A 23,826-nucleotide genomic window follows, 5' to 3' on the forward strand; every position below is an offset into this window, starting at 1 on the left:
GTTTTGCAGGTTCGGGATGGAATTTTCCACATTGTTTTTTACCTATATGTTAATTTTAGCATTATACACATCTAATAGATGACTTAACAGATTCTAAATATATTCTTTTTTGTTTGCTTTTGGGTCATACCCGGCGGCACTCAGGGGTTACTATTGGCTCTGTGCTCAGAAATTGCTCCTAGCAGGAATGGGGGGTCCTTATGGGATGCTAGGATTTGAACCACAGTCCATCCTGGATAGGCTGCTTGTAAGGCAAACGCCCTACTGTGGTGTTATCTCTCTGACTCCGAGATTCTCAAAATATTCTTACAAAGTCAAAAACAACTATCAAGTGACCAAATACTTTTTTTTTTTTTTTTTGGGGGGGGGGTCACACCCTCCAGCACTCAGGAGTTACTGCTGGCTCTACACTCAGAAATTGCTCCTGGCAGGCTTGGGGGACCATATAGGATACCAGGTTCAAACCACCGTCCTTCTGCATGCAAGGCAAATGCCCTACCTCCATGCTATCTCTCTGGCCCCATCATGTGACCAATTGTTATTAAGCATGGTTGACTATCTTTTTTTGGTAGTGCTCAGGGGATATCACAGTGCTGGTGGTCCAATCCTAAATTCCCATATAAGCATGTCCTTTATGTCATCTCCTCAGCCAGCTCTTGAGGCAAATCATTCCATTGTTGAGAAAACCCTCTAGAAACTCAACGATGAGTCAGAATATGCCTCAGTTTCATTAATTAGTCTTAATTCTGCACTGCTCAGAAATTATAGAACTTGTCTAAAAAATAGCTTATACTCAGGACTTCTGACCTTTTATTTTTTCAGAGAAAAATGACCAGAAGAATTTCAACAAGCCAATTCTTCCTTCCAAATGTTTCTTTTTTTTTGTTTTGTTTTTTTGGGCCACTCCCGTTTGACGCTCAGGGATTACTCCTGGCTATGCGCTCAGAAATCACTCCTGGCTTGGGGGGACCATATGGTATGCCGGGGGATCGAACCATGGTCCATCCTACGCTAGCGCTTGCAAGGCAGGCATCTTACCTCTAGCGCCACCTTCCCGGCCCCCAAATGTTTCATTTTTATGAGAGAATATTTGTCCTTCTGCTCAGCATATTTCATGATGACTTGGTCATGTCTCACTCTTTCCATTCTATACTGAACACAGTGCCTGTTATACACATGTTCTGTAGATGTTGGCTGAATGAATGTGACCAACTGATCTTATACTGATCTGCCTAGAATAGAGGCTCTATGCTGCTCTGGTTTTGGGGTTACCTCTAATAATGCTAGTGAGACAACACAGTGCCAGGTATAGAAAGAATTCTGGGGGCCGGGCGGTGGCGCTAAAGGTAAGGTGCCTGCCTTGCCTGCGCTAGCCTTGGACGGACCGCGGTTCGATCCCCTGGTGTCCCATATGGTCCCCCAAGCCAGGAGCAACTTCTGAGCACATAGCCAGGAGTAACCCCTGAACATTACCGGGTGTGGCCCAAAAAAAAAAAAAAAAAAAAAAAAGAAAGAATTCTGAAATTCTGTACTCATAAAACACAATGCTTGGGGTCAAATGTCTTGGTTCTTTATTATTTTTCTCATTAAGCATTTTAATTGTAGATTTTTAAGCTATATTATTTAAAAATTTTTATTTAAAGAACTGTGATTACTGATATGTTACTAATAGTTGAATTTTAGGCATATATTTCATACCAATCCCACCCCCTGTGCCAATTCCCATCACCAGTAAAAAAATCGTTTAATTTTAATTTCTGGGGGATTTTTTTTTGGGCTATACTTTGTGGTGCTCAGGGGTTACTCCTGGCTTTGTGCTCAGAGGTCATTCCTAGCGGTGCCCAAAGCAATATAAGGGATGTTGGAGAGTGAGTCCAGGTTGGCCATGTGCAATACTCTACCGGCTGTGGTCTCTCTCTGACCCAGAGAATCTTATTTTTGACAAGAGTGGATAGAGGTCATATAATTTATTTATATCTATTTCCTTTAATATTATATTCACTTACCTATAAGCCAAATTCCTTGGGGACAGATTGGTCATATTCCCTGCATGATCTGTCCCTAATCTCTCAACCCCACGTCACAGCTCCAAACTTTTTTGGAGTTTGGGGGTAGTGCCAGGAATGAAACCCAAGAAGTTGCAAGGCCTACAACCCTTCACTTAGCCACATCCTCAAACCCCTCAAATTACAGGCTAATAATGAATTATGGGGATGGAGTTCATCACTTAGCATACAGATAATAATATATCTTAATTAGCACATGAAAGGGTGAAAGCAGATATTGGCAGAAACTAGTACCATCAATGGATCTTTTACATGAATGGGAGGTACAAATTTCATAGCAGAAAACAGTATTTGATGAACACAAAGCCAATTCTGAGGATATCAGTTCTACAACTTGTTTAAAAAAAAAAAAACTACAGAACTTAGATGGTATTAGAAAACTACTCAAACACAATTATAATCATATTTTGAGGGGATACCTTTCTTTCTTCCATTTTGTTGCTGACCACTTGCCACTTCTGTTCTAAGAGGGCAACACTCTGTTCGGTCTTAGAGCCAGACCCAGATTCATCCCGGCCTAGAAGCATTAGTCTGCCCTTGTCCAGAAGTTGATTGTAAGTTTCTTCTTTGGCTTTGAGCTGGGAATAGAGCTCCTACAAGAAATGGCAGAAAAAAATATCAATAATCCCTATTCCTTGAGACATACCAAGACAGATTTATCAGCAGTTTAGGAAGGTCTAGCAAGGTCTCATCTTGATTAGAACCCTTTGTTCTGGATTTGGTTCAACAATTGAGGTTTTAGGAGGGAACCTATCTTCTTCCTTAATATTAAAATATTTTGTCATTATTTTTTCAAGGGGAAGGAGGGATCAGATATCACCAAAACAGGTTCTAACAATTTATTTCTAAACCTTTTCCCTACGGATTTACATAAAAAATGTGCTACTGTTTTGTTTTTTTTATTTATTCTCAGCATATTTTCTTTAGTTTTGGGGCTATGCCCAGCATGCTCAGGTTTATTATTCCTGGCTCTGTGCTCAGGAGTGACCCCGACTGGTGCTCAGAGACCATATGCAGCTTTAGTAATTAAAAAGGAGTTGGCTGCATGCAAAGCAACCATCTTAACACTCTTTGTACTATCTCTTTTTTTGGGGGGTGGGGGCACACCTGGCAGTGCTCAGGGGTTAATCCTGGATCTGTGCTCAGAACTCGCTCCTGGCAGGCATGAGGGACCATATGGGATGCCAGGATTTGAACCAACATAAGTCCTGGGTCAGCCGCTTGTAAGGCAAATACCCTACCACTGTGCTGTCTCTCCAGCCCCATGTACTATCTCTTTCTAAGTATATTTTCTTTCTTCTCTCTCTCTCTCTCTCTCTCTCTCTCTCTCTCTCTCTCTCTCTCTCTCTCTCTCTCTCTCTCTCTCTCTCCTCTTCTTTCTTTCTTTCTTTCCTTTCTTTTCTTTCTTTCTTTTCTTTCTTTCTTTCTTTCTTTCTTTCTTTCTTTCTTTCTTTCTTTCTTTCTTTCTTTCTTTCTTTCTTTCTTTCTTTCTTTCTTTCTTTCTTTCTTTCTTTCTTTCTTTCTTTCTTTCTTTCTTTCTTTCTTTCTTTCTTTCTTTCTTCTTCCTTCCTTCCTTCCTTCCTTCCTTCCTTCCTTCCTTCCTTCCTTCCTTCCTTCCTTCCTTCCTTCCTTCCTTCCTTCCTTCCTTCCTCTCTCTCAGCATATTTCTTCCTCCCTCCCTCCCTCCCTCCCTCCCTCCCTCCCTCCCTCCCTCCCTCCCTCCCTCCCTCCCTCCCTCCCTTCCTTCCTTCCGGTTTTTGACAACTCCCGGTGACACTCAGGGGATACTTCTGGCTATGTGCTCAGAAATTGCTCCTGGCTTGAGGACCATATGGGATGCTGGGCAACTGAACCGTGGTCCGCCCTAAGCTAGCGTGGGCAAGGCAGACGTCATACAGCTTGCACCATCATTCCACCCACTAAGCATGCTTTCTTAAGATAACTACTGGATTCCACTAAATATCCTGTTATTTTTTTCTTAAATATTGCTACATTTTTATTATATATTGGTCTTCTAGATAGTCTCACCTTCAATACTCTTAAGTCAGAAAATTAAGGGTCACTAATTATTTCTACCCAACTCTTTCCTCTATTGCTACCTTTGGTAAAAAATTAAAGTCCATATCTACACACCAGCTTCCAAATCTGTACTATATTGTTGATAAACATGCATTGCTTTGTACAAACATAAATACATATGTTTCTATGAATTTAGAAAGGGGCTACTGAGTATGGGATGTTTGTGCTTGATATCATGAAATATCATAAAATTTCTATTACCATATGTGTGTCAAGCTGTTCTCTAGCAGTTTCAGGCAGTCCTCCTGTGGGTTTGGATGCAGAAAGTTGGGTTTCCATTCTAGAAAGTTCCAAAAGGAAGTCTTCGATTTCACTGTGGAAACCCTGAGCCTTTGGAGGAAAGACAACAGCAATGTCACCATCAATTCTCAGCTTCAAAAGAAAACTTTCTAAGTGTCATAGGAAGCATCTATCTTGAGGGAAGAATTATCAGGCACTATTGTTCTGTTGCTGAATTAACATACATATGTATCTATTGCTAGAAACTAGAACTCTTCAAACCTCAGTATAATATATGAACTTCTGACAGAACTCAATACAATGAATAATTAACTATTTGAGAAATTACTGAATATGCATAGGGAGAAATTGACCTGCTAAGACCTGACTCTGTTAAAAATTTTTTTAAGTGAAGATACTAGATTGAGACTGAATGACAAATTCTAGAAAGAGACTGAGTTATAGCTAATCCCCCCCCCCCCAAAAAAAATCACTCAACCAAAAGCTAGTCTCTCTATACAAGTTCCACCAAAGAATTGACCACCTTGTCTATCTCAAACTCTAGGTGTCCTTCCAAATAATGCCATATGTACTGCTTTGACACCTAAACTATCCAGTGTGTGTACCTGCTGTAGTGCAGACTGAAGCTGTTGCTCCCTCTCCTCTGTTTTTTGTAACACTGATTCCCAACATTGGTTCATAGTTTCCAAACGGCTTCTTAAACTGCTGGCATCATCTCCAGCACTAGATTCAAGAAGCTCGTTGCCAGCTTTGTTGACAGTTTCCACTGTGGCTTGATGGGCCAAAACATCATTTTTTAGAACCTACAGAACACGGCACAACATAATTTACTTTTACAGATATCATCAAACTCAATTCTCTAAGGTACATTCATAAAAATGCTTCTGGTGGAATGTTTGTTCTCAAATCCAAAGGCTTAGAAATAAAAATTAAAAGACTTACATGGTGCTTTGCAAGCTCAACTTCAATGACTTTTGGGTCTCCACTTATTGGTCTCTGAGCATCTAACAGCTCTTCAGTATGAGTCAGCCAACTCATTAGCTCTTCTAAGGCATGTTGGAACTGGCCAAGGGCCAAGAGGGCACCTTCTAGCTTATGCTACTCAGAACAAATATATAAAACAAATATTAGTCCAGGTATTAGAAGACAGCAGACAGATAGTAGTTCATGTTCATCACTCAGTTTGCCTTACCTGTCTGTGGGCAATTTTCTCACCCAGGTTCTCCCAGAGGTGTTTGAGCTCGGTTAGTGGTTCTCGGATGATGTCCCTGTCTGTTTCATCAGTAGCTTTCTTTAACATCAGTTCACCCTGGTGATTGAGCTTCTCCATCTCGATTTGCTGTTGGTAAACCTCCACTTTAAATTCCTACAACAGACATGTTTAGTGTCAACATCAAGCCAGATATTCAAAAAGTTAAAAAAGAAGCAAGCCTTCTTCAAAAGTTATTCCTAAATACAAACCTTCATTTCATTTAATTGGTCTTTAACGGTGTTGAGGTCAGTACCAACAGGAGGCATTGTACAGAGTTTAATCACTGTGTTATCTAGCCAGTCAAACATAGCCTAAAACAAACATATAAACAGTCAGAATACAAAAGCATAAGGAGATAGGACAGAATCTCAATTATCTCAATCAATGTAAGCAGAAATAAAACAAAAGTTCCCTGCACTGTATACTTCTGGGTGGGGTAAAGGCAAGGGCAAGATTTTTATTCCACGCATACAGGGATTTAAGAGGCCGGATAGTAGTACAGGATCAAGTACTTGCCTAGTTCACAGCCTATCAAATTTGATTCCTGTCACATCTGGTCTCCTGAGTCCCATCAGGAATAATCCCTGAGCAGAACCAGGAGTAAGCCCTGAGTCAGCTGTGTGTTACACCCCAGTAAAATAAACAACCCTTAAAACAAAAGAAACCGCAGAGGTTTAAGAAGAAAAGTAAGTGGGGCCACAGAAAGTACAAGGGTAAATTACTTGTTTTGTATGTGGCTGACCCCAGTTTAATCCCTGGCACAGAATATAGTCCCCTAAGCACCACTAGGAGTACAGAGCCTGAAATTAAGCGCTGTGCGCTGTCAGGTGAGGCCCCAAACAACAAACCAAAATAAATAAAAGCAGCAAATAAAATTGGGATAATGTCCAAAATTAACTATAATCTGGAAAAAGTAAGTGAGAGTTAAATTTCCTGAGAAGCTACTGTGCCAAGTTGTGCTTCAAGATAACCTAGGTTTGGGACCAAAAGGATAGTACATTCAGTAGGGAGATTGCCTTACATACATACAGCTAAACTCAATATGGACACCTGAGCCTATCAGAAGTAATCCCTGGGTGTAGAGCCAGAAGTGATCCCTGAGCATCTCTAGGTTGGCTGGGCATGGGTGGGTGGTGGATGGAAGGGCAGGGTTGGGGAAATAACCTAGGTTTGGAGTCTAGCAAGCAATGACTTTCACAGAAGATCAGCTTCACTGTATAGCCACAATGAAGATAAACACAATGAGCATACAATAATGAAAACATGGCGGAGGGGTAGAAATGTAGAAGTCACTTTTTTTTCTCACATGATCTGAGCTAGAAACTTTGGCTGAAAATGTAGAAGCAGCACTGTGTTAGCTCTGAGAATGCTGCAGTCCTGGAAAGGTGACCCACTCTTACCTGGATTTAGAAAATGACAGAGAACTTGGACCCTGTCTTTCCGTGGTGGGCGTGCCTCCTGACCTCTCACCTGAAGTGTGTCCTGATACTGCACAGCTGCTTGCATGGCATCCTCAAGCTTTTCGAGCCTCTCTTTCCACGTTTTGTTTAAGTTCTCCCAGGCATTATTCATCTAGAGGAGAAACAATCAGAATCCTCAGTTACTACCTCTATGCAGTCTGAGTCCCAAATGTCTCCTCTGAGCTCCTTGTCCATTTCTCTGCACCTCATCAATGCTCTTCTTCACTTCAGGCTTCTCAGTTTCTCCACAGGCAAAAATCAAATCTGCTCCAAGGATTCGAATGAACTCCAGTTCCTCATGTAGACCATCTGTCTCTTCCTTAATAGTCTACGTGGAAATGAACAGAACATAAGCCAAAACAGAAAGCAGAACAGAACTTCCCAAACTTTGCGAATGTAATTTATGTTCCCACCAACAGCAGATGTTCAACAGTCTATTTCATAAAAACCTTTCAATATCCTAATAGTTCATTTATGTGAAGAGTGATGCTTCAGGGAGGGGGAGACAGACAGCTTAAAGGGCTATGCATTTGGGAATTCCATGGCTCCTGAAAAGCACAGCTGGGAGCAATCCCTGAGCAATTAAGACAGGAGCAGCCCCTGAGAATTGCTGAGTATGACCTAAATTCCACTGGGCCAAAAAATATGCTTCATACTTTTTAAAAAAACATATACAGGGGGGCTGGAGAGATAGCACAGCGATAAGATATTTGCCTTGCATGCAGAAGGATGGTGGTTCAAATTCCGGCATCCCATCTGGTCCCCGAGCCTGTTGGGGGCAATTTCTGAGCATAGAGCCAAGAGTAGCCCTTGAGCGATGCCCGGTGTGACCCAAAAACCAAAAACCAAAAACCAAAAAAAAAAAAAAAAAGCCAATATATACAAGGCCAAAGCAATAGCATAGTTTGCCTTGCATGCAGCAGACCCAGTTCGATCCCTGGCATCGCATATGGTCCCTTGAGCCTGCCAGGAGTGATTTCTGAGTGCAGAACCACTCCTGAATGCCATTGGGTGTGGCTTAAAAACAAAACAAAACAAACAAAATATATGTATACACACAAAAAAAAATCCATTTGATACATAACACTGTAATATAAAAAAAATAAAAACCAGTCCAGTAAAGGTGCAATGAGCTAGAACAATTTATCAAAGATTCATTCCTTTCTGCTTCCAAGATTATAATCTACAGATAGAAATTTATTGCAGAGAGCAGATCAATAAAAGTAAAATAAAATATACTCATCACAAACTTAAGAATAGGAGACCAACATAATAGGAATCTTAAGATTTTCTTCATTTCGGGCCCGGAGAGATAGCACAGCGGCGTTTGCCTTGCAAGCAGCCGATCCAGGACCTAAGGTGGTTGGTTCGAATCCCAGTGTCCCATATGGTCTCCCGTGCCTGCCAGGAGCTATTTCTGAGCAGACAGCCAGGAGTAACCCCTGAGCACCGCTGGGTGTGGCCCCAAAACAAAAAAAAACAAAAAAAAAAAAGAAAAAGATTTTCTTCATTTTGAAGAAAATCAGATCCCAAAAAGTGGTTTAAGCACTCTCAATGATACCTGTATGGTCCCGCAAGCCCTGACATGAGTAACCCTTGAGCACACAACTAAGAGTAAGCCCTAAGCACAGTTGACTGTGACCCAAAAAACAAGAAAGGAGAATTAAAAAAAAAAAAAAAAAAAAGATAAAGGAGGTAGACTTCTGAGGGAGGTATATGGAAGAAGAACTAAGTACTATTGTTTCTTTTTCTTTCTTTCTTTTTTTCTTTTTTCTTTTTGGTTTTTGGGTCATACCCGGCAGTGCTCAGGGGTTACTCCTGGCTCTATGCTCAGAAATTGCCCCTGGCAGGCACAGGGGACCATATGGAATGCTAGGATTTGAATCATTGTCCTTCTGCATGAAAGGCAAATGCCTTACCTCTATGCTATCTCTCCGGCCCCAGTACTATTGTTTCTAAAAAGGGTAATAGACCACATAAGTTTTGGGATCAGGGAGAATACAGGGGTTAGGCACTTGTCTTTTTATGCTACATAACAGGGTTCAATTTCCAGCATCACAAGCAGTTCCAAGGGCCCTGCCAGGAGTGAATTCTGAGTACCACTGAGTGTGATCAAGTCCCCCCTCAAAGATAAACCACTACTACCCCCCCAAACGAAAAAAAGAAGAAAAAGAAAGGAGGATTAGGGGATATAGTTCACAGGGTTGAAGCACAATGCTTTGCATGTAGGAGACAACAATTGATGGCACTACTATGGTCCCAAGTACAGAACTGGGAGTAGAACTTTATAATAAAGACCAACTTCAAACACAGAATCTGAACTGTATTTTCTAAGTACGGGCTACCAATCTGAACTGTTGAGCTTGTAATTGCACGGCAGACCCAGGTTCCTGGGCACCATATACAGTCCCCTGAGCACCAGCAGGAGTGATCCTTGAGTGCAGAGCCAAGAGTGAGCTCTGAGCACTGCCAAGTGTGGCCCCCCCAATCAAAATAAATTAAAGAAAGAAACATGATGATGTGATTGCAATGCTATCACAATGATGGGGGTTATGTAAACCTACATAATTGGTAAATAAATTTACTATAATGAGAAAGATATTTTTTTCCAGACAGAAAAAAGCTCCATTAAAATTAAAAAGAAGATACTTCGGGCTAGAGCGATAACACAGAGGGAGGGCATTTGACTTGCATACAGCCAACCTAAGTTCAATTCTCGGCATCACATATGGTCCCCTGAGCTTGCCAGGGGTGATTTCTGAGTGCAAAGCCAGAACCCCTGAATGGCACCTTGTGTGACCCAAAACCAAAAAAAAAAAAAAAAAAAAAAGGAAAAGGGAAAAAAAAGATGATACTTAGACTGAGTAGAGAGTTAGTAAAACATACTTGGCTAAAGTGCCCTTGAGAGGACCAAAACAGGAAAGATGGGTTTTACTTTCTGCTTACCTCAGCAGCTTCCACCTGCTGTTTGATGATGGAAGGGTCAATGCCTGGGCTTTCTAGGTCATGAACAATGTCCTGGGTGTCTTTGATGGTGGTCAGAAGAGCTGCCATGTCGTACCAGAACTTCTCTGCCAGTTCGAGGACATCAAGAAATTTAATTTCTCGTTCTTCAGCCCGAGCTTTGATGTCCTCCCAGAAGAATACCATTTGATCCAATTTGTCCTGGATTTCTGAAGGGCCAAAGAGAAGATGAGAATATAACTTCTCTACTTGAAATTATCTTTTTTTTGTTTGTTTGTTTTTGGGCCACACCCGGTGACGCTCAGAGGTTACTCCTGGCTATGCGCTCAGAAGTCGCTCCTGGCTTGGGGGACCATATGGGACACCGGGGGATCGAACTGCGGTCCGTCCAAGGCTAGCGCAGGTAAGGCAGGCACCTTACCTCTAGCGCCACCGCCCGGCCCCTACTTGAAATTATCTTGATCAGAAACTCAAATTCTACCATTTTCAGAATTCTAAGCCCCTAAAAATTGGTAATTGAATATAGTTTTCTTCCACAGCTTGATTACTACATCCCCCCATTAGCTTTTGGTTGATCTCCCACATAAAGAGATCAAAAAGGTAATCTGGAAATAAAGTAAAAAGTCATCTGATATAAAGGTATGCTAAGCCTCTAACAAAGAAACTACAAACTCTGCTTCGGATTCTATGTTGAACTTGCTATTTTCCATGGGGAGTGTTATAAAAGGTTAATTATGTGCTATCCACTATTGATATTGCAATTCACTCATATTAAGGGTTAAAGAAGCATTTGTTTCCTGGCCTGGGAATCTGACTACCAATTGTAACCCTGTTTCAATGGGGAGATGTGTTCTGAATTCTAAATGACTTCCAAAGACATTCTGAAATACTTATTACTAGGGGTCTGTCTTTATATCCAATAAAATACATGAAGTGGGATACTTAAGGTAAACACAGCATAGAATTTATTCTGATTTTCTTTAAAACAAAAAAGATTTGGGGTGAAGGAGAGGGCTCAAAGAACAGGAGTGCATGCATGCTTTGCTTGGGGGAAGAGTTCCGGATTGTTTCCAAGATACCAAATGGTGCCTCAAGCACTGTTGGGTGTGGTGGAAAAAAATAAAATCATCCAAGTACCTTTTGCAGCCAGATCTTTGTCAGCTCCTTGAGATCTTCCAATGAGTTCTTCTCCACGCCTCTTTAGGGCCTCAAAGGAAGGCTGCAGTTTTTCAAGTTCCATGGTAGCACTCTTATTGTCATTAATACACTCTCTGATCTTGTCTACTTCAGCAGGAATTGCTGGAGGCATACGCAGGCGAGTGGAGAGATTCTCCAGAGTCTCCAACATGGGCTCAATTTTATCATGGAACTAAAAAGATGTTGACTTATTAGTCATCACACTGTTGGGGGAAGCACTAGAGCCAATGTGGGTCCTCAAACTTTTTAAACAGGGGGCCAGTTCACTGTCCCTCAGACCATTGGAGGGTCTGACTATAGTAAAAACAAAACTTATGAACGAATTCTTATGCACACTGCATATATCTTATTTTGCAATGAAGAAACAAAACAGATACAAATACAATATGTGGCCCGTGGGCCATAGTTTGAGGACCACTAAACCAACCACTGTTTAGGAGAACCTGTCCTCAGCCTCAAGTAGTAGGTCCGGCTAAGAAACTGGGCAAGAGTGATTGTACAGAGGGAAGGCCATTTGCCTTGCACATGGTCAATCAGGGTTTGATCCCCAGGATTCCATAGGGTCCCCTAAATACAGCTAGGAGTAATTCTTGAGCTCAGAGCCAGGAGTAACTCCTGAGTTTTGCTGGATTTGGTCACAAAATAAAACAAAAACAAAAAATGAAAAAGAAAAAATGAAACTGTTTTGGGCACAGTTCATCAGAGCTGTCCCAATAGAAAACGCAAGTAAAAGTTAATTTAAAGGATCAAAAAGATATTAATATACAAGAAATCAACTTAAATTACTGGTGTTGGCACAGTACTTCCACTGTTCCAGATAATATGACAAGAAAGGAATGGACTATGAAACTGGTGAGTCAGTGTGTCAACATCTTGGATGACAGTTGCATGCAACAGATAAGATCAATAAGTTAGATGCCCTCCATAGCTATACAAAAGGATGGGAAACTCAATGTGGAATTTAAAAAATAAAATCTAAAGCTTTTAGTGGAATGAAATTGTAGGTAATTCAATTCTCAGCTTCATAAGATCACCCTAATTCCAATGGGGCCAGGTACCTTACCTCTGTTATCTGTAATGGTGGGCGCAGTCAACACAACAATGAAATGTGACGATGTGGGGAAGACAGGAGCAGGCAGCAACAACACAAAGTAACACATTCCACAATGTGAGTGAGAGATGTGACGGAGGTGAGGGGAGGGGAAAAACTTGAGTAAGTACGAATATTAACCAAGAATATTGACTAAACACAGGAATAAAATACCCAGACATGACAAAAGTACCACTAATAGTAATATATTAGTTGAAAAGTATTTAGTTACAAATGCTTTAAATTTCACTGCTAGGGAATGAAGTTCTTTTTCCCTACTCAAGTATATCACCCAGAACTGGGAACTGGCTGGTGGCCTCCTGAGTGAGAAAACTAGCATGTCATCTCTTCACACTCTTTAAAGTACTATGTCCAGTAGGATCCTGACTTTTCTGAAGGACATATATTTGCTTTTGAATCTGTAAGTTAATGCATCCAAAATCTTCCCCGTGAGAAGGCATCACAAAATTCAAGTTTTTAAGGAAGCCATCAGCAAACAAAATATATACCAGCCCCAATTTCTCTTACCCGTTTTACAGAGTCCGAACCAATAAAAATCATCAGCATGCTCTGGACATTCCTGAGCATGGAGATACAGTTGCTACAGAGACCTGCTACTTAAGCCTGAAAGGACAATTGAAGGCTACACAAGTTTAAGGCATACAATACCTGAGCTGATTGGGAAACCGCCTCATCCAGAGCCAGGGCCCGCTGACGTACTTCTTCTTTAATTTGGGCATACAGATTTTCAGCATTCTGATATTTTTCTTCCACCATTTTACCCTCTTCAGGATTCAACTCCTTTAGTTGTGGACCTATCTTTAGCAGCTTATCAATATGAGGCTTGTGTTCTGCAATGGATTCCCTTAGTTGCTATATAAAAAAATAGATCAATAACATAATGAACATCTTAATACCAGTTTGTTTGCTTAATTAATTACTTAAATTTAGCTCATACCAACTTCAAGAGAAATGTATGTTAAAAAGAGTGAGTTCCAGGGGCTGGAGAGATAGAACAGTGGTAGAGCATTTTCCTTGCATGAAGCCGACCTGGGTCAGACCTGGGTTTCATTCCCAGCATCCCATATGGTCCCCTGTGCCTGCCAGGAGCGATTTCTGAGCATAGAACCCGAACCAGGAGTAAGCCCAGAGTACTGCCAGGTATGGCCCAGAAACAAACAAACAAACAAACAAAAAAAAAGAGTGAATTCCAGAATCTTGCCATTTATGTGAGAAAAGAAAAACATCTAAGTCTCTTTGCTTTCAAAAGTTAATTTAGATGTTCCATGCATCCAAAAAGTCTAAAAGATACATCCTTTCTCTCTTCCAGTATTAAGTTTATCCCCCCTTCACTTGTACTCATAAATATTTCCACTTTTATACAAAAATTCAGTTTCATATCTTTCTTCCTTTCCGAATTAAAATCAAGTAGCACAAGCTAAGAACAGCAACATTTCTGATAAATCAGCCATTCTGACTTTATTGTTGGCTGTTTCCAGTTTATACTCTCCCATTTATAGAAATATAGATAGAATAAGCATATCATAAGCCACAAATAAAACAAACATTTATAAAGTTTTGTGAATGGTAATGGTGATAGCTAGGTTTAAAAATTTCATTTTTGGGCCGGAGAGATAGCATGGAGGTAAGGCGTTTGCCTTTCATGCAAAAGGTCATCAGTTCGAATCCCGGTGTCCCATATGGTCCCCCGTGCTTGCCAGGAGCAATTTCTGAACATGGAGCCAGGAGTAACCCCTGAGCATTGCCGGGTGAGACCCAAAAACCAAAAAAAAAAAAAAAAAATTTCATTTTTATCTAAACTATGCAGCAAATGCTTTCCCAGGTACTTCATGGCTTTTACTCCCGTGGGGCTTGAACCAATGGAAACAGCCACCCAACTAATCATACATCAACTCTACTGAAAGATAACCTAGATCCTTGAAAAATAAATTTTTTTAGTTTATTCTGTATTATTATTATTATTTTGGTTTTTGGGTCACACCTGGCTGTACTCAGGACTTACTTGTGGCTCTGTGCTCAGGGATGAATCAGAGCAGAGCCAGGGGAACCTGCGGTGCTGGGGATTGAATCCAAGTCAGTCACGTAAAGTGCTTTACTCACTGTACTCTCTCTCCAACCTGTCATTTTAATTTTTTTTTTTTTTTGTTTTGTTTTTGGGCCACACCAGCGATGCTCAGGGGTTACTCCTGGCTGTCTGTTCAGAAATAGCTCCTGGCAGGCACGGGGGACCATATGGGACACCGGGATTCGAACCAACCACCTTTGGTCCTGAATTGGCTGCTTGCAAGGCAAACGCCGCTGTGCTATCTCTCTGGGCCCTCATTTTAATTTTTTTTAACTGACTACCATTTGTTAATTTCTGTAATACTCAGATTCCTGACAGCAACATAATTTTTTTTTTGTTTTTGTTTTTGTTTTTGGGTCACACCTGACAGCGCTCAGGGGTTACTCCTGGCTCTATGCTCAGAAATTGCTCCTGGCAGGCTCGGGGGACCACATGGGATGCTGGGATTCAAACCACCGTCCTTCTGTATGCAAGGCAAATGCCCTACCTCCATGCTATCTCTCTGGCCTCCAGCAACATAATTTTTATTCCTTAACCACCCATTAAAGGACAAAGATAATCTGGAAAAATATCTTAAATGTGCAAAGAAATTCTAATTAATTAAGCATTATCTTTGTAATGGAAGGTACACCTGGTAACACTAATATGTTGTTTTTGGTTTTGGGGTCGCACCCGGCGATTCTCAAGGCTTACTCCTGGCTCTGTGCTCAGAAACCCTGGCAGGCTCAGGGGATCATGTAGAATACTGGGAATTGAATCACCTTTGTCCTGAGTTGACCGTGAGCAAGACAAAGGCCCCGCCAATGTGCTATCTCTTCTGCCCTAATGATATGTTGTTTTTGAAGCCCATTTCTAGTTCTGCAATAAAATAAAACTTGGTGTGTTGCTTACCCTCATTTCCTCTTGTTGTTGTCTGAGTTGTTCATGATCAATGGCAGGAGGAGGCAGTTGTGCTATGAGTGCCCGAGTCTCCTCAATCCAGGGGTTCAGCTCTTCGTATGTTTCCCAAAATTGGTTCACCAAGACCTGGGCACGCTCAAGGCGGGCATAACGTTCAGAATTGAGTAGACTAATGGCTTCATATTGTTGTATTAGGGACTCTGTCTTTTCCTATTAAAATTGACAATAAAAAAGTATCATTAGTATTATGAACTTTTTATAAGGGAAAACGTAGGCATGCTTCATTAAAAGTTTGACTATAGACTGTTAAAAATATGGATTCATCTAGGAATTACTCGACTCAGTAGAAAGGAAATTAAAATTATTTGTATTCTATTTTTATTTTATTTTATTTTTTTGGTTTCTGGGCCACACTCAGCAGTGCTCAGGGGTATTCCTGGCTCTGCTCTCAGAATTCGCTCCTAGTAGGCTTGGGGGACCATATGGAATGCTGGGAATCGAACCCGGGTCCATCCTGGAGTAGGCTCTGTACAAGGCAAATGCCCTACCACTGTGCTATCCTCCAGCCCCTGCATTCTTTTTTTTTTTTTTTTTTGGTTTTACGGGCCACACCCATTTGATGCTCAGGGGTTACTCCTGGCTAAGTGCTCAGAAATTGCCCTTGGCTTGGGGGTACCATATGGGACGAAGGGGATCGAACCGCGGTCCTTCCTTGGCTAGCACTTGCAAGGCAGACACCTTACCTCTAGCGCCACCTCGCCGGCCCGAGCCCCTGTATTCTTATTTGACTTTTTACTTTGGGCCAGCACCCACTCTACTCAGGGATCATGCTGGGTAAAGCTCAGAACATACTAGAAACTGAACCCAATCTAGCACATACAATACACATAAACTAGTCCTTAGAGCTATTTCTCTGGCCTTTTTCTGAATGTTAAAATTTTATTTTAATCCAGATATTTTCAATTTTATTATACAGATTAACTTTAATATAGTTTAAAGACTACAATGTCAAGGCCTGCAGCATGCATGTCTCCATTATAAAGGGAAAGCACACTCCAGATGTGTCTATTGGCTTTCCTGATGAAGTGCCTAATTTTACCCAAGAAATAATTCAGCCAGAAGGCCCGTCGGTGGAAGTCAATCATAACCCCGTGTGGATTATTGGCTATATTTCTGACATGGCTGTGACATTATAGTTATCTTTTCCTTTTATTTGACTTTGTCTCCCTTGCAATACTACAGAAATTCGGCCTCAGTTATCCTTGCAGTCTAAAGAAATTTCAGGGGCCCGGAGAGATAGCACAGCGGTGTTTGCCTTGCAAGTAGCCAATCCAGGACCAAAGGTGGTTGGTTCGAATCCCGGTGTCCCATATGGTCCCCCGGTGCCTGCCAGGAGCTATTTCTGAGCAGACAGCCAGGAGTAAACCCTGAGCACCGCCGGGTGTGGCCCAAAAACCAAAAAAAAAAAAAAAAAAAAAGAAATTTCAGTACCAAAGAAAGCTGCTAGAAGTTCACTGTGGCTAAGTATATTTGAAACTCAAAGTCCAGCCAGCTACCTCTCCTGTCAGCCTATTTACTTCCAAAGGCCAAGTCAAAACTTAGCATCTTCAAGACAATGATCTTCTCTCCTTGCCTTTGAGCAGGCAGAATGATTTTGGCTCAGGGACTTTCCCTGTCACTTTCAATACCTGCTTACAAACAGGTTTGGCCAGTGTAGAATTAGGCTATTTTATTAGGTATAATTCTGTACCCCTTTCATAAGTTTTATCTCTTTCTATTACCAGATCATAGGAAATGGGTCTTAGTCCCTAGCTAGAATACTATTTCCCTCACGTTAAGGATATTTGTTATTAGGAGAAAACCAGGATTCCTGCTATCCCTTAATTTTTTTTTTTTTTTTTTTTTTTTTGTGATTTTTGGGTCACACCGGCTGTGCTCAGGGGTTTTTCCTGGCTCTGTGCTCAGAAACTGCTCCTGGCAGGCACGGGGGACCATATGGGACGCCGGGATTCGAACCGATGACCTTCTGCATGAAAGGTAAACGCCTTACCTCCATGCCATCTCTCCGGCCCCGCTATCCCTTAATTTACATCAGTAATGACACCTAGGGCCAGGATCTACTTTGATATGTAAGAAATTAGCCTTTCTTTTATCCTCTGACTCCTAACTGAAACCTATTCTATTCTAAGGTTACAAACCACCTAAAGCTATGTGTATTTGTTCTAAAATCAAACAATGTACATTGATAGTTCTTGTACTTTGAAAGAAACAAATGTTGGCATTCGTTTTGTGATATGATTCTCTCTTTACCCTTTATATACTTCCTTGCCTGAAGATTAAATTTGTCGCACTCCTGCCAGAAGTGTGTTGACCCCACATACACTGTGTGTGGTATCATTATTTCATATTTGACTGCTCGTGTTACCCGTTTTCCTACGTGAAGGACTCCCGTCCCACTAGAATTGCTGAGACGCAAGACACCTGCAGCACTACTTCTTATAGATGAGGGTTACATAGTAATTACTCTATGATGGAGATGGGCTTGCAAGATAGCTCATATAATATGGCAGATTAGAATTTTGTAAACACAGGGTTGGGAGGCTGAATTTTCCAGAATACCACATCAAGTTGTATTTAGATGCCACCATTAGTAATGAGAAGGCCCGAGAGTCCTCTCATTCCACAATTACATTTCTAACTCACCAAGATGAATAACAAGATTGTAAAGAAATGGAATTCACCTGCAGTAGAGCTTTCTGCTCCTCTCCACAAGTACCAAAGATTTCACTACGATGGCTGAAGAGTTCGTCCATTGAATCTTTGTGACGAATGATATCAATGGAGAAAGCCTTTGAAAAGTAAACTATAGTTAGATCAGAAATAAAAGGACCTGGAGTTTTTGTCTGTGAAAAGTTACACACATTCAATGAAAAGTAAAGCCACATTAATTTTCTTGTGAAGTTTAAAACTTAAACTATTCACAAATCTCATCCTTTGTTCCTATAATTCATCCAAAAATTGCAATTAATTCCTGGGTCTACTTGATCCACTGAAAAAACAAAAAGTTTTTTCTCTTATCCAATTATTCAGTAATCTGTGTCCACCATCATGATACTGTCATACTGTATTATCCCACTTGACTTGGCATAATTGGAAACTCTGACTCACTCTAAGTTACTGAAGATAATAATATGAGCTTGGGACAGTGGAAATATCAGTGTAATGCTTACCTTCTGTACTTGCAGCTGAGCTGTGGTCTGGTCCTGTTCCAGGCGAATTGGACCCAAAGCCATTAGTTTTCGCTTTGTTTCAGCAACCCAAGCTAGTTCTGCATCAGCAGCTTGTTCGTACTAGTAGACGTATTGAAGAAAAATAAACAAATTGCTTAGAGAAGGTCCTCTTTCTTAGAACTACAATTTATTCAATAAAGAAAGGTGTAAACTATCAGCAACATTGTTTACTTCTTTGTGGTGCCAGGGATTTAGTCCTGAGCAGGGCAAGAGCTCCAATATCGACAGAGTTACAACACCAAGCTATAGTTACTATTTCATAAAGGAACACCAGCATTAGATTAAATGTAATGCATCTCATGTCAGGCCTGCAGCATATGCTCATCTGCTGCCCAGGTCTCTAGTACAATCAACCAAGAGTTGATTATACTTCAGCAAATGAGTTGATCCTACTTCATCATCTTTAGAAAGAAGTTAGAGAACCCAGGTAGAGACTACAGATAAAAACACTCAAAAAAAAAAAAAAAAAAAAAAAAAAAGAAGCTTCTAATAAGAGTGCTTTTCTCCCTTCTACCCCCATTCCCTCCATTTCTAAGGCTATGTTCTCTATCAATTCTCTTCTCTACCAAAACAAGAGTTAATATGCTGCCATCCAGTCCTATAATTTGTGTTAAATCAGTGTGAGCCACTGGTGGTACACACTAGTAGCAACGTATTAAAAATCAAAATGACAGTAAGCAGATGAGTCAAGTTAATTTGAAAGTACTCATTCAGCTGAAGAAGTGTAACACCCCATAATGCCAAACTTTTATTGATTGATTGATATTTAGAGAGGGGGTGGGTCACAGTAGTGGTGTTCAGGAACTACTCCTGACTTCTTTCAGGGACTAATCAGGATCAATCTGGCATCAACTGTAAATAAGGTAAGCAATTTATCACCTGTACTATCTCTCTGGCACAATACCCAATCTTTATACAGTCACCAATAGAGATATTCTCTATGATTATTACTTAATGCTAGTCCTCTCTACCTAATCTTACCTCTTCAATGTTGCCAACCTTAACTTTTCTTTTTTCTTCTAAACTATTTTTTTTTAAAGTAAGAGAGATATAATATTTATCATGTATGATAAAGTTCATGGTTAAACCTTTGGCCACGATCAGGGACATGAATAAAGATTGGGGAAGTGCTTGGAGACAGAGCAAATTTCTATGTAGTTGGAAAAGCATTTGCAGGGTTGGAGTGATAGTCTAGTGTGTAAAGTGCTTGTCTAGCACATGGCTCTATCCCAGCACCCCATATGGTCCCTTGAGCCAGCCAGAAGTGATCCCTGAGTGCAGATCCAGGAGTAAGCTCTGAGCACTGCCAGGTGGGCCCCCAAAACAAAGACAAAAATAAAAACAAAAAATAAGAGAATGTATTTGCTTATCACTATGAATCCAAGTAACTATGTTATACTAATATACTTTTTTGTACTATGGCACATATATAGAGTATTCAGCTATAAAGAAAAGCAAGAAACTGTTTCCAGAAAAAGAAGGAAGGAAAAAAAGATCGAGGGAAACATGACACCTGTGTTTACTAGCAGGGTACTATTTTAGATAGCTCTATTTTGGCCTGCATATTTGATAGTAATTATAGTTCTTGGTTCCTCCCTCTCTTCCATCTAATGTTAAAACAGTTGATTATGTCAAAATAAGATTGTGTAGCACTTGCACCTTAAGGCTAGATATCATCTACACCCACTACCTGCTTTGTAGGCAGAGAAGACTCACAGACTCTTCTACAAGTTCTTCTCTGCTTAAAGGGATCAGTAGGTTAGTTCAAATTAGTGTCATCCTCCTAGATCTCTACTCAATCACTTCCCATTACTGAGATAATTTGTTGCCTCATATTTAGCTTGATCTCACAATGCCACTTGAGGCTGTATTTATGTGGGTTCTAATTCTGTGGCTCATACATACATGACCATTGCTTAAAATATTAATGCAGAGGTGTTATAAACGTTACCTGCTGTGATCTCTGAATAGCAGCATCAATTTCATCCACCCTTTGTCCAACAGTGTCACTGACCAGTTTGTACTGCTCGTTGGCATCAGATACAAGTTTATCCAAACCTTCTCTGGCTCTCCAGGGTACCAGCTCCAGGAGGGCTCGGCTCACCTCATTCACCGTGTCCAACACCAGCCTGTGCTCCATAACCTCTTTCTTTAATTCCTAAAGAGGAAAAAAAGTTTTCAGGTCATAAGTTACTAAATTAAGCATATTAGCGGCTGTGCTGGGTAGAAAGTGCTATCCCTACCAGGCATCCCAGCAGGGCTCTGACCTCCTTCCTACAGTTATTTTTTCCTCAGATTATTCAATCACTGTAGCTTTAGACTTAGCTGTTGCTTACTTAAGAGTTGTGAGTGAGGGCCAGAGAGATAGTACAACAGGTAAGATTTGCCATCACACAGCAGACTAGGTTCAATTCCTGGCATCATTTATGGTCCCCTGAACCCACCCAAGAGTGATTGCTGAGCACAGAGCCAGCACAAGCACAGAGCACTTGAGCACTTCTGGGTGTGGTCCCAAAACACAACTAAAGAAACTGTCTTCTAAGACTTCTTGAGCCATGCTATCTCTGAGCAAAACAAAGCCCCCCCCCCTTCAATTTAGTCAATCAAGCTGTAACCACAGATTTAACTTAACAAATAAGTACCTGAAAGAGTACTTAACGGTATTACTATTCATAGTAGGTCCTGCAGGAGAACTAAATGTAACCATATATAGGACTCCTTCGAGAGTGAATCACTAAAATCAACTGAAAATGTTACATAACAAGCAAATACTCATTCTCTCTCTCTCTCTCTCTCTCTCTCTCTCTCTCTCTCTCTCTCTCTCTCTCCCTCCCTCCCTCTCTCTCTCTCTCTCTCTCTCTCTCTCTCTCTCTCTCTCTCTCTCCCTCTCTCTCCCTCCCTCTCTTTCTTTCCTTTCTTTTTTTGGTTTTTGAGTCACACCCGGCAGTACTCAGGGGGACCATATGGGATACCGAGATTTGAACCACCATCCGTCCTGGATCGACTGTGCAAGGCAAACATCCTACCGCTGTGCTATCTTTATGGCCCAACAAGCAAATTTTCTAGGGACTTGGAATTTTTTTTTTCTTTTTTAGGTCACTTATAGGTGTATGTCAAATCTTACTGTCTCTGCAAGAATAAGGCAGGCCAGACATTAATTGGTTAAACACAGAGATAGTTGGTGATGAAGTTAAGGCTGGAATGAGTACAGAATTAAAGTACTGGCTGGTATGTAGCCAGTTCAATATCTGACATTGAATATGTTGTCCCAAGTGTCATCAGATTGACCCTTTAGCACAGAGCCAAGAAATAGCCCTTGAGGAGCCAGAGTGATAGCACAGTGGTAGGGCAATTGTCTTGTACACGGCTGACCTAAGACAAACCTAGGTTTGATCCCTAGTGTCCCATATGGTCCCCCGAGCAAGAAGCAATTTCTGAGCGCATAGCTAGGAGTAACTCCTGAGTAGTCATCGAGTGTGGCCCAAAAACCAAACCCCCCCCCAAAAAAAAAGAAAGAAAAGAAACAGTAATTGAGTACCACCAGGCAAAGAAGACTCAATCTCTGCACACACACCAAAATAATTTTTTTAAATATAATAATTTGAGGGTCTGGAGTGGAAACATAGTAGTAGGGTGTTTGCCTTGCATGCAGATGATCCAGGATGGACCCAGGTTTGATCCCCAGCATCCCATATGGTTCTCTGAGCCTGCCAGGAGCGATTTGAGTGCAGAGCAAGGAGTAACCCCTGAGTGCTGGTAGGTGTGACCCAAAATTCAAAAAATCTTTTTCTGAACCTAAAAAAAGAGGATCAAAAAAAAAATTCCGGGGCCTGAGCGGTGGCGCTAGAGGTAAGGTGTCTGCCTTGCCAGCACTAGCCTAGGATGGACCTGGTGTCCCATATGGTCCCCCAAGCCAGGAGCGCATAGCCAGGAGTAACCCCTGAGCATTACCGGGTGTGACCGAAAAACCAAAACCAAACCAAACCAAAACAAAACAAAACAAAACAAAAAAATCCAGGGACCAGAGAAAAATAGTACAAAGGAGGGCATTTGCCTTGTAAGCAGCCAATCTGGGGTTCAATCCCTGGCACCCTATACAGTTCCCCAAGTACAGCCAGTAGTGATACCTGAGCACAGAGTCAGAGTAAGCACTAAGAGCATGCAGGTATGACCCCCAAAACAAAAACAAACAAAAAAAGAAAAAAAAAGGAAAATTTACTCTTCTCTCCTTAAACTCAGAAACAACCTACCTTCTGTCTTTGTTGAAATTGCAGTACTTGCTCCCCTGTGGGTGACTGTCCTCCACTGGCGGCCAGCTCCTCCTCTACCTCCTTCAGCCATGTGGTCAGTTCCTCATAAGTAGACTGGAATTTGGTGGCTAATTGCCGGGCCTGCTCTAACGTTCTGAGGGCCTTGGAGCTAGTGACTGTGATGTCTGCATAGCGAGTTTTTATTCCATCCAATTTCTCCTGGATAAGCAGCACTTCTTCACCTGAGGAAGATGACACAAATTACTGATGTCTGAGAGGATAAGAGGGATTCACTTTAATCACTTTATTTAAATCAGAATTTAAATATTACAGATGCCTTCTCCTTGTGGCATCGATTTTGCCTTGCATGTGGCCAACCCTTTGATCCCTGTTTGATCCCCAGCACTGTATAAGGTATCAAGCACAAAGCCAGGAGTAAGCCCATCTTCTTATGTGTGTCCCCCCTCCCCACCAAAACCTAAACCAAACCAACTAACAACAACAAAAAAACCCAAACCAATCAACAAGAAGACATAGGAGGAAACACAAGCCCAGGCCACCTGTCAACCAGGAACACTTAGTGAACACTAAGCTTCTCAAATGTCCAAAGAGTAGTGCAAAATGCTAACCTCCCTTGATATGGAAGTGTGACGACAGAGGTGCTAAGGGATATACTTTTCAAAATACCTGTGGTTTGTTTTAGAAGAGCCTGACCATTTTTAATAGCTTGATCTACATTCTTCTTTCTATTAACAATCTCTTCATTTAAAGCCTGAAAGGAAAGAAGGCCATTAATCTCAATTGCACAAACAGAGAAATAAATGTGAGACCGAATACCAGACATTTAACTCTTTCAATATCTTGACTATCTTATTATTACAAAAAAATGAATCAGATTATTTATAAGCAAGCATTTCTTTGCAATGAAGAGACTAATAATTAAATCAGCCTT

At 41.1% G+C, this 23,826-nt stretch overlaps 1 protein-coding gene across 1 annotated transcript in view; it reads right to left on the reverse strand.

Annotated features, from left to right (window-relative positions):
- Nucleotides 1–23,826, reverse strand: part of MACF1 (microtubule actin crosslinking factor 1) — a 413,147-nt gene that overhangs the window by 35,030 nt on the left and 354,291 nt on the right. Inside the window, exons 64-80 of the mRNA XM_049774609.1 lie at nucleotides 23,562–23,646; nucleotides 22,875–23,116; nucleotides 20,576–20,782; nucleotides 18,565–18,684; nucleotides 18,076–18,183; nucleotides 15,326–15,544; nucleotides 13,018–13,221; nucleotides 11,199–11,430; nucleotides 10,044–10,270; nucleotides 7,303–7,425; nucleotides 7,108–7,209; nucleotides 5,847–5,948; nucleotides 5,578–5,751; nucleotides 5,328–5,483; nucleotides 4,991–5,188; nucleotides 4,347–4,475; nucleotides 2,486–2,659 (exon numbers count right to left, since the gene is read on the reverse strand). Of these exons, the coding sequence (XP_049630566.1) occupies nucleotides 2,486–2,659; nucleotides 4,347–4,475; nucleotides 4,991–5,188; nucleotides 5,328–5,483; nucleotides 5,578–5,751; nucleotides 5,847–5,948; nucleotides 7,108–7,209; nucleotides 7,303–7,425; nucleotides 10,044–10,270; nucleotides 11,199–11,430; nucleotides 13,018–13,221; nucleotides 15,326–15,544; nucleotides 18,076–18,183; nucleotides 18,565–18,684; nucleotides 20,576–20,782; nucleotides 22,875–23,116; nucleotides 23,562–23,646 (2,802 nt within the window). The remainder of the gene's footprint in view (nucleotides 1–2,485; nucleotides 2,660–4,346; nucleotides 4,476–4,990; nucleotides 5,189–5,327; nucleotides 5,484–5,577; nucleotides 5,752–5,846; nucleotides 5,949–7,107; nucleotides 7,210–7,302; nucleotides 7,426–10,043; nucleotides 10,271–11,198; nucleotides 11,431–13,017; nucleotides 13,222–15,325; nucleotides 15,545–18,075; nucleotides 18,184–18,564; nucleotides 18,685–20,575; nucleotides 20,783–22,874; nucleotides 23,117–23,561; nucleotides 23,647–23,826) is intronic.

Source organism: Suncus etruscus, chromosome 6 (genome assembly GCF_024139225.1).
Source record: "Suncus etruscus isolate mSunEtr1 chromosome 6, mSunEtr1.pri.cur, whole genome shotgun sequence".
Lineage (NCBI taxonomy): Eukaryota > Metazoa > Chordata > Mammalia > Eulipotyphla > Soricidae > Suncus > Suncus etruscus.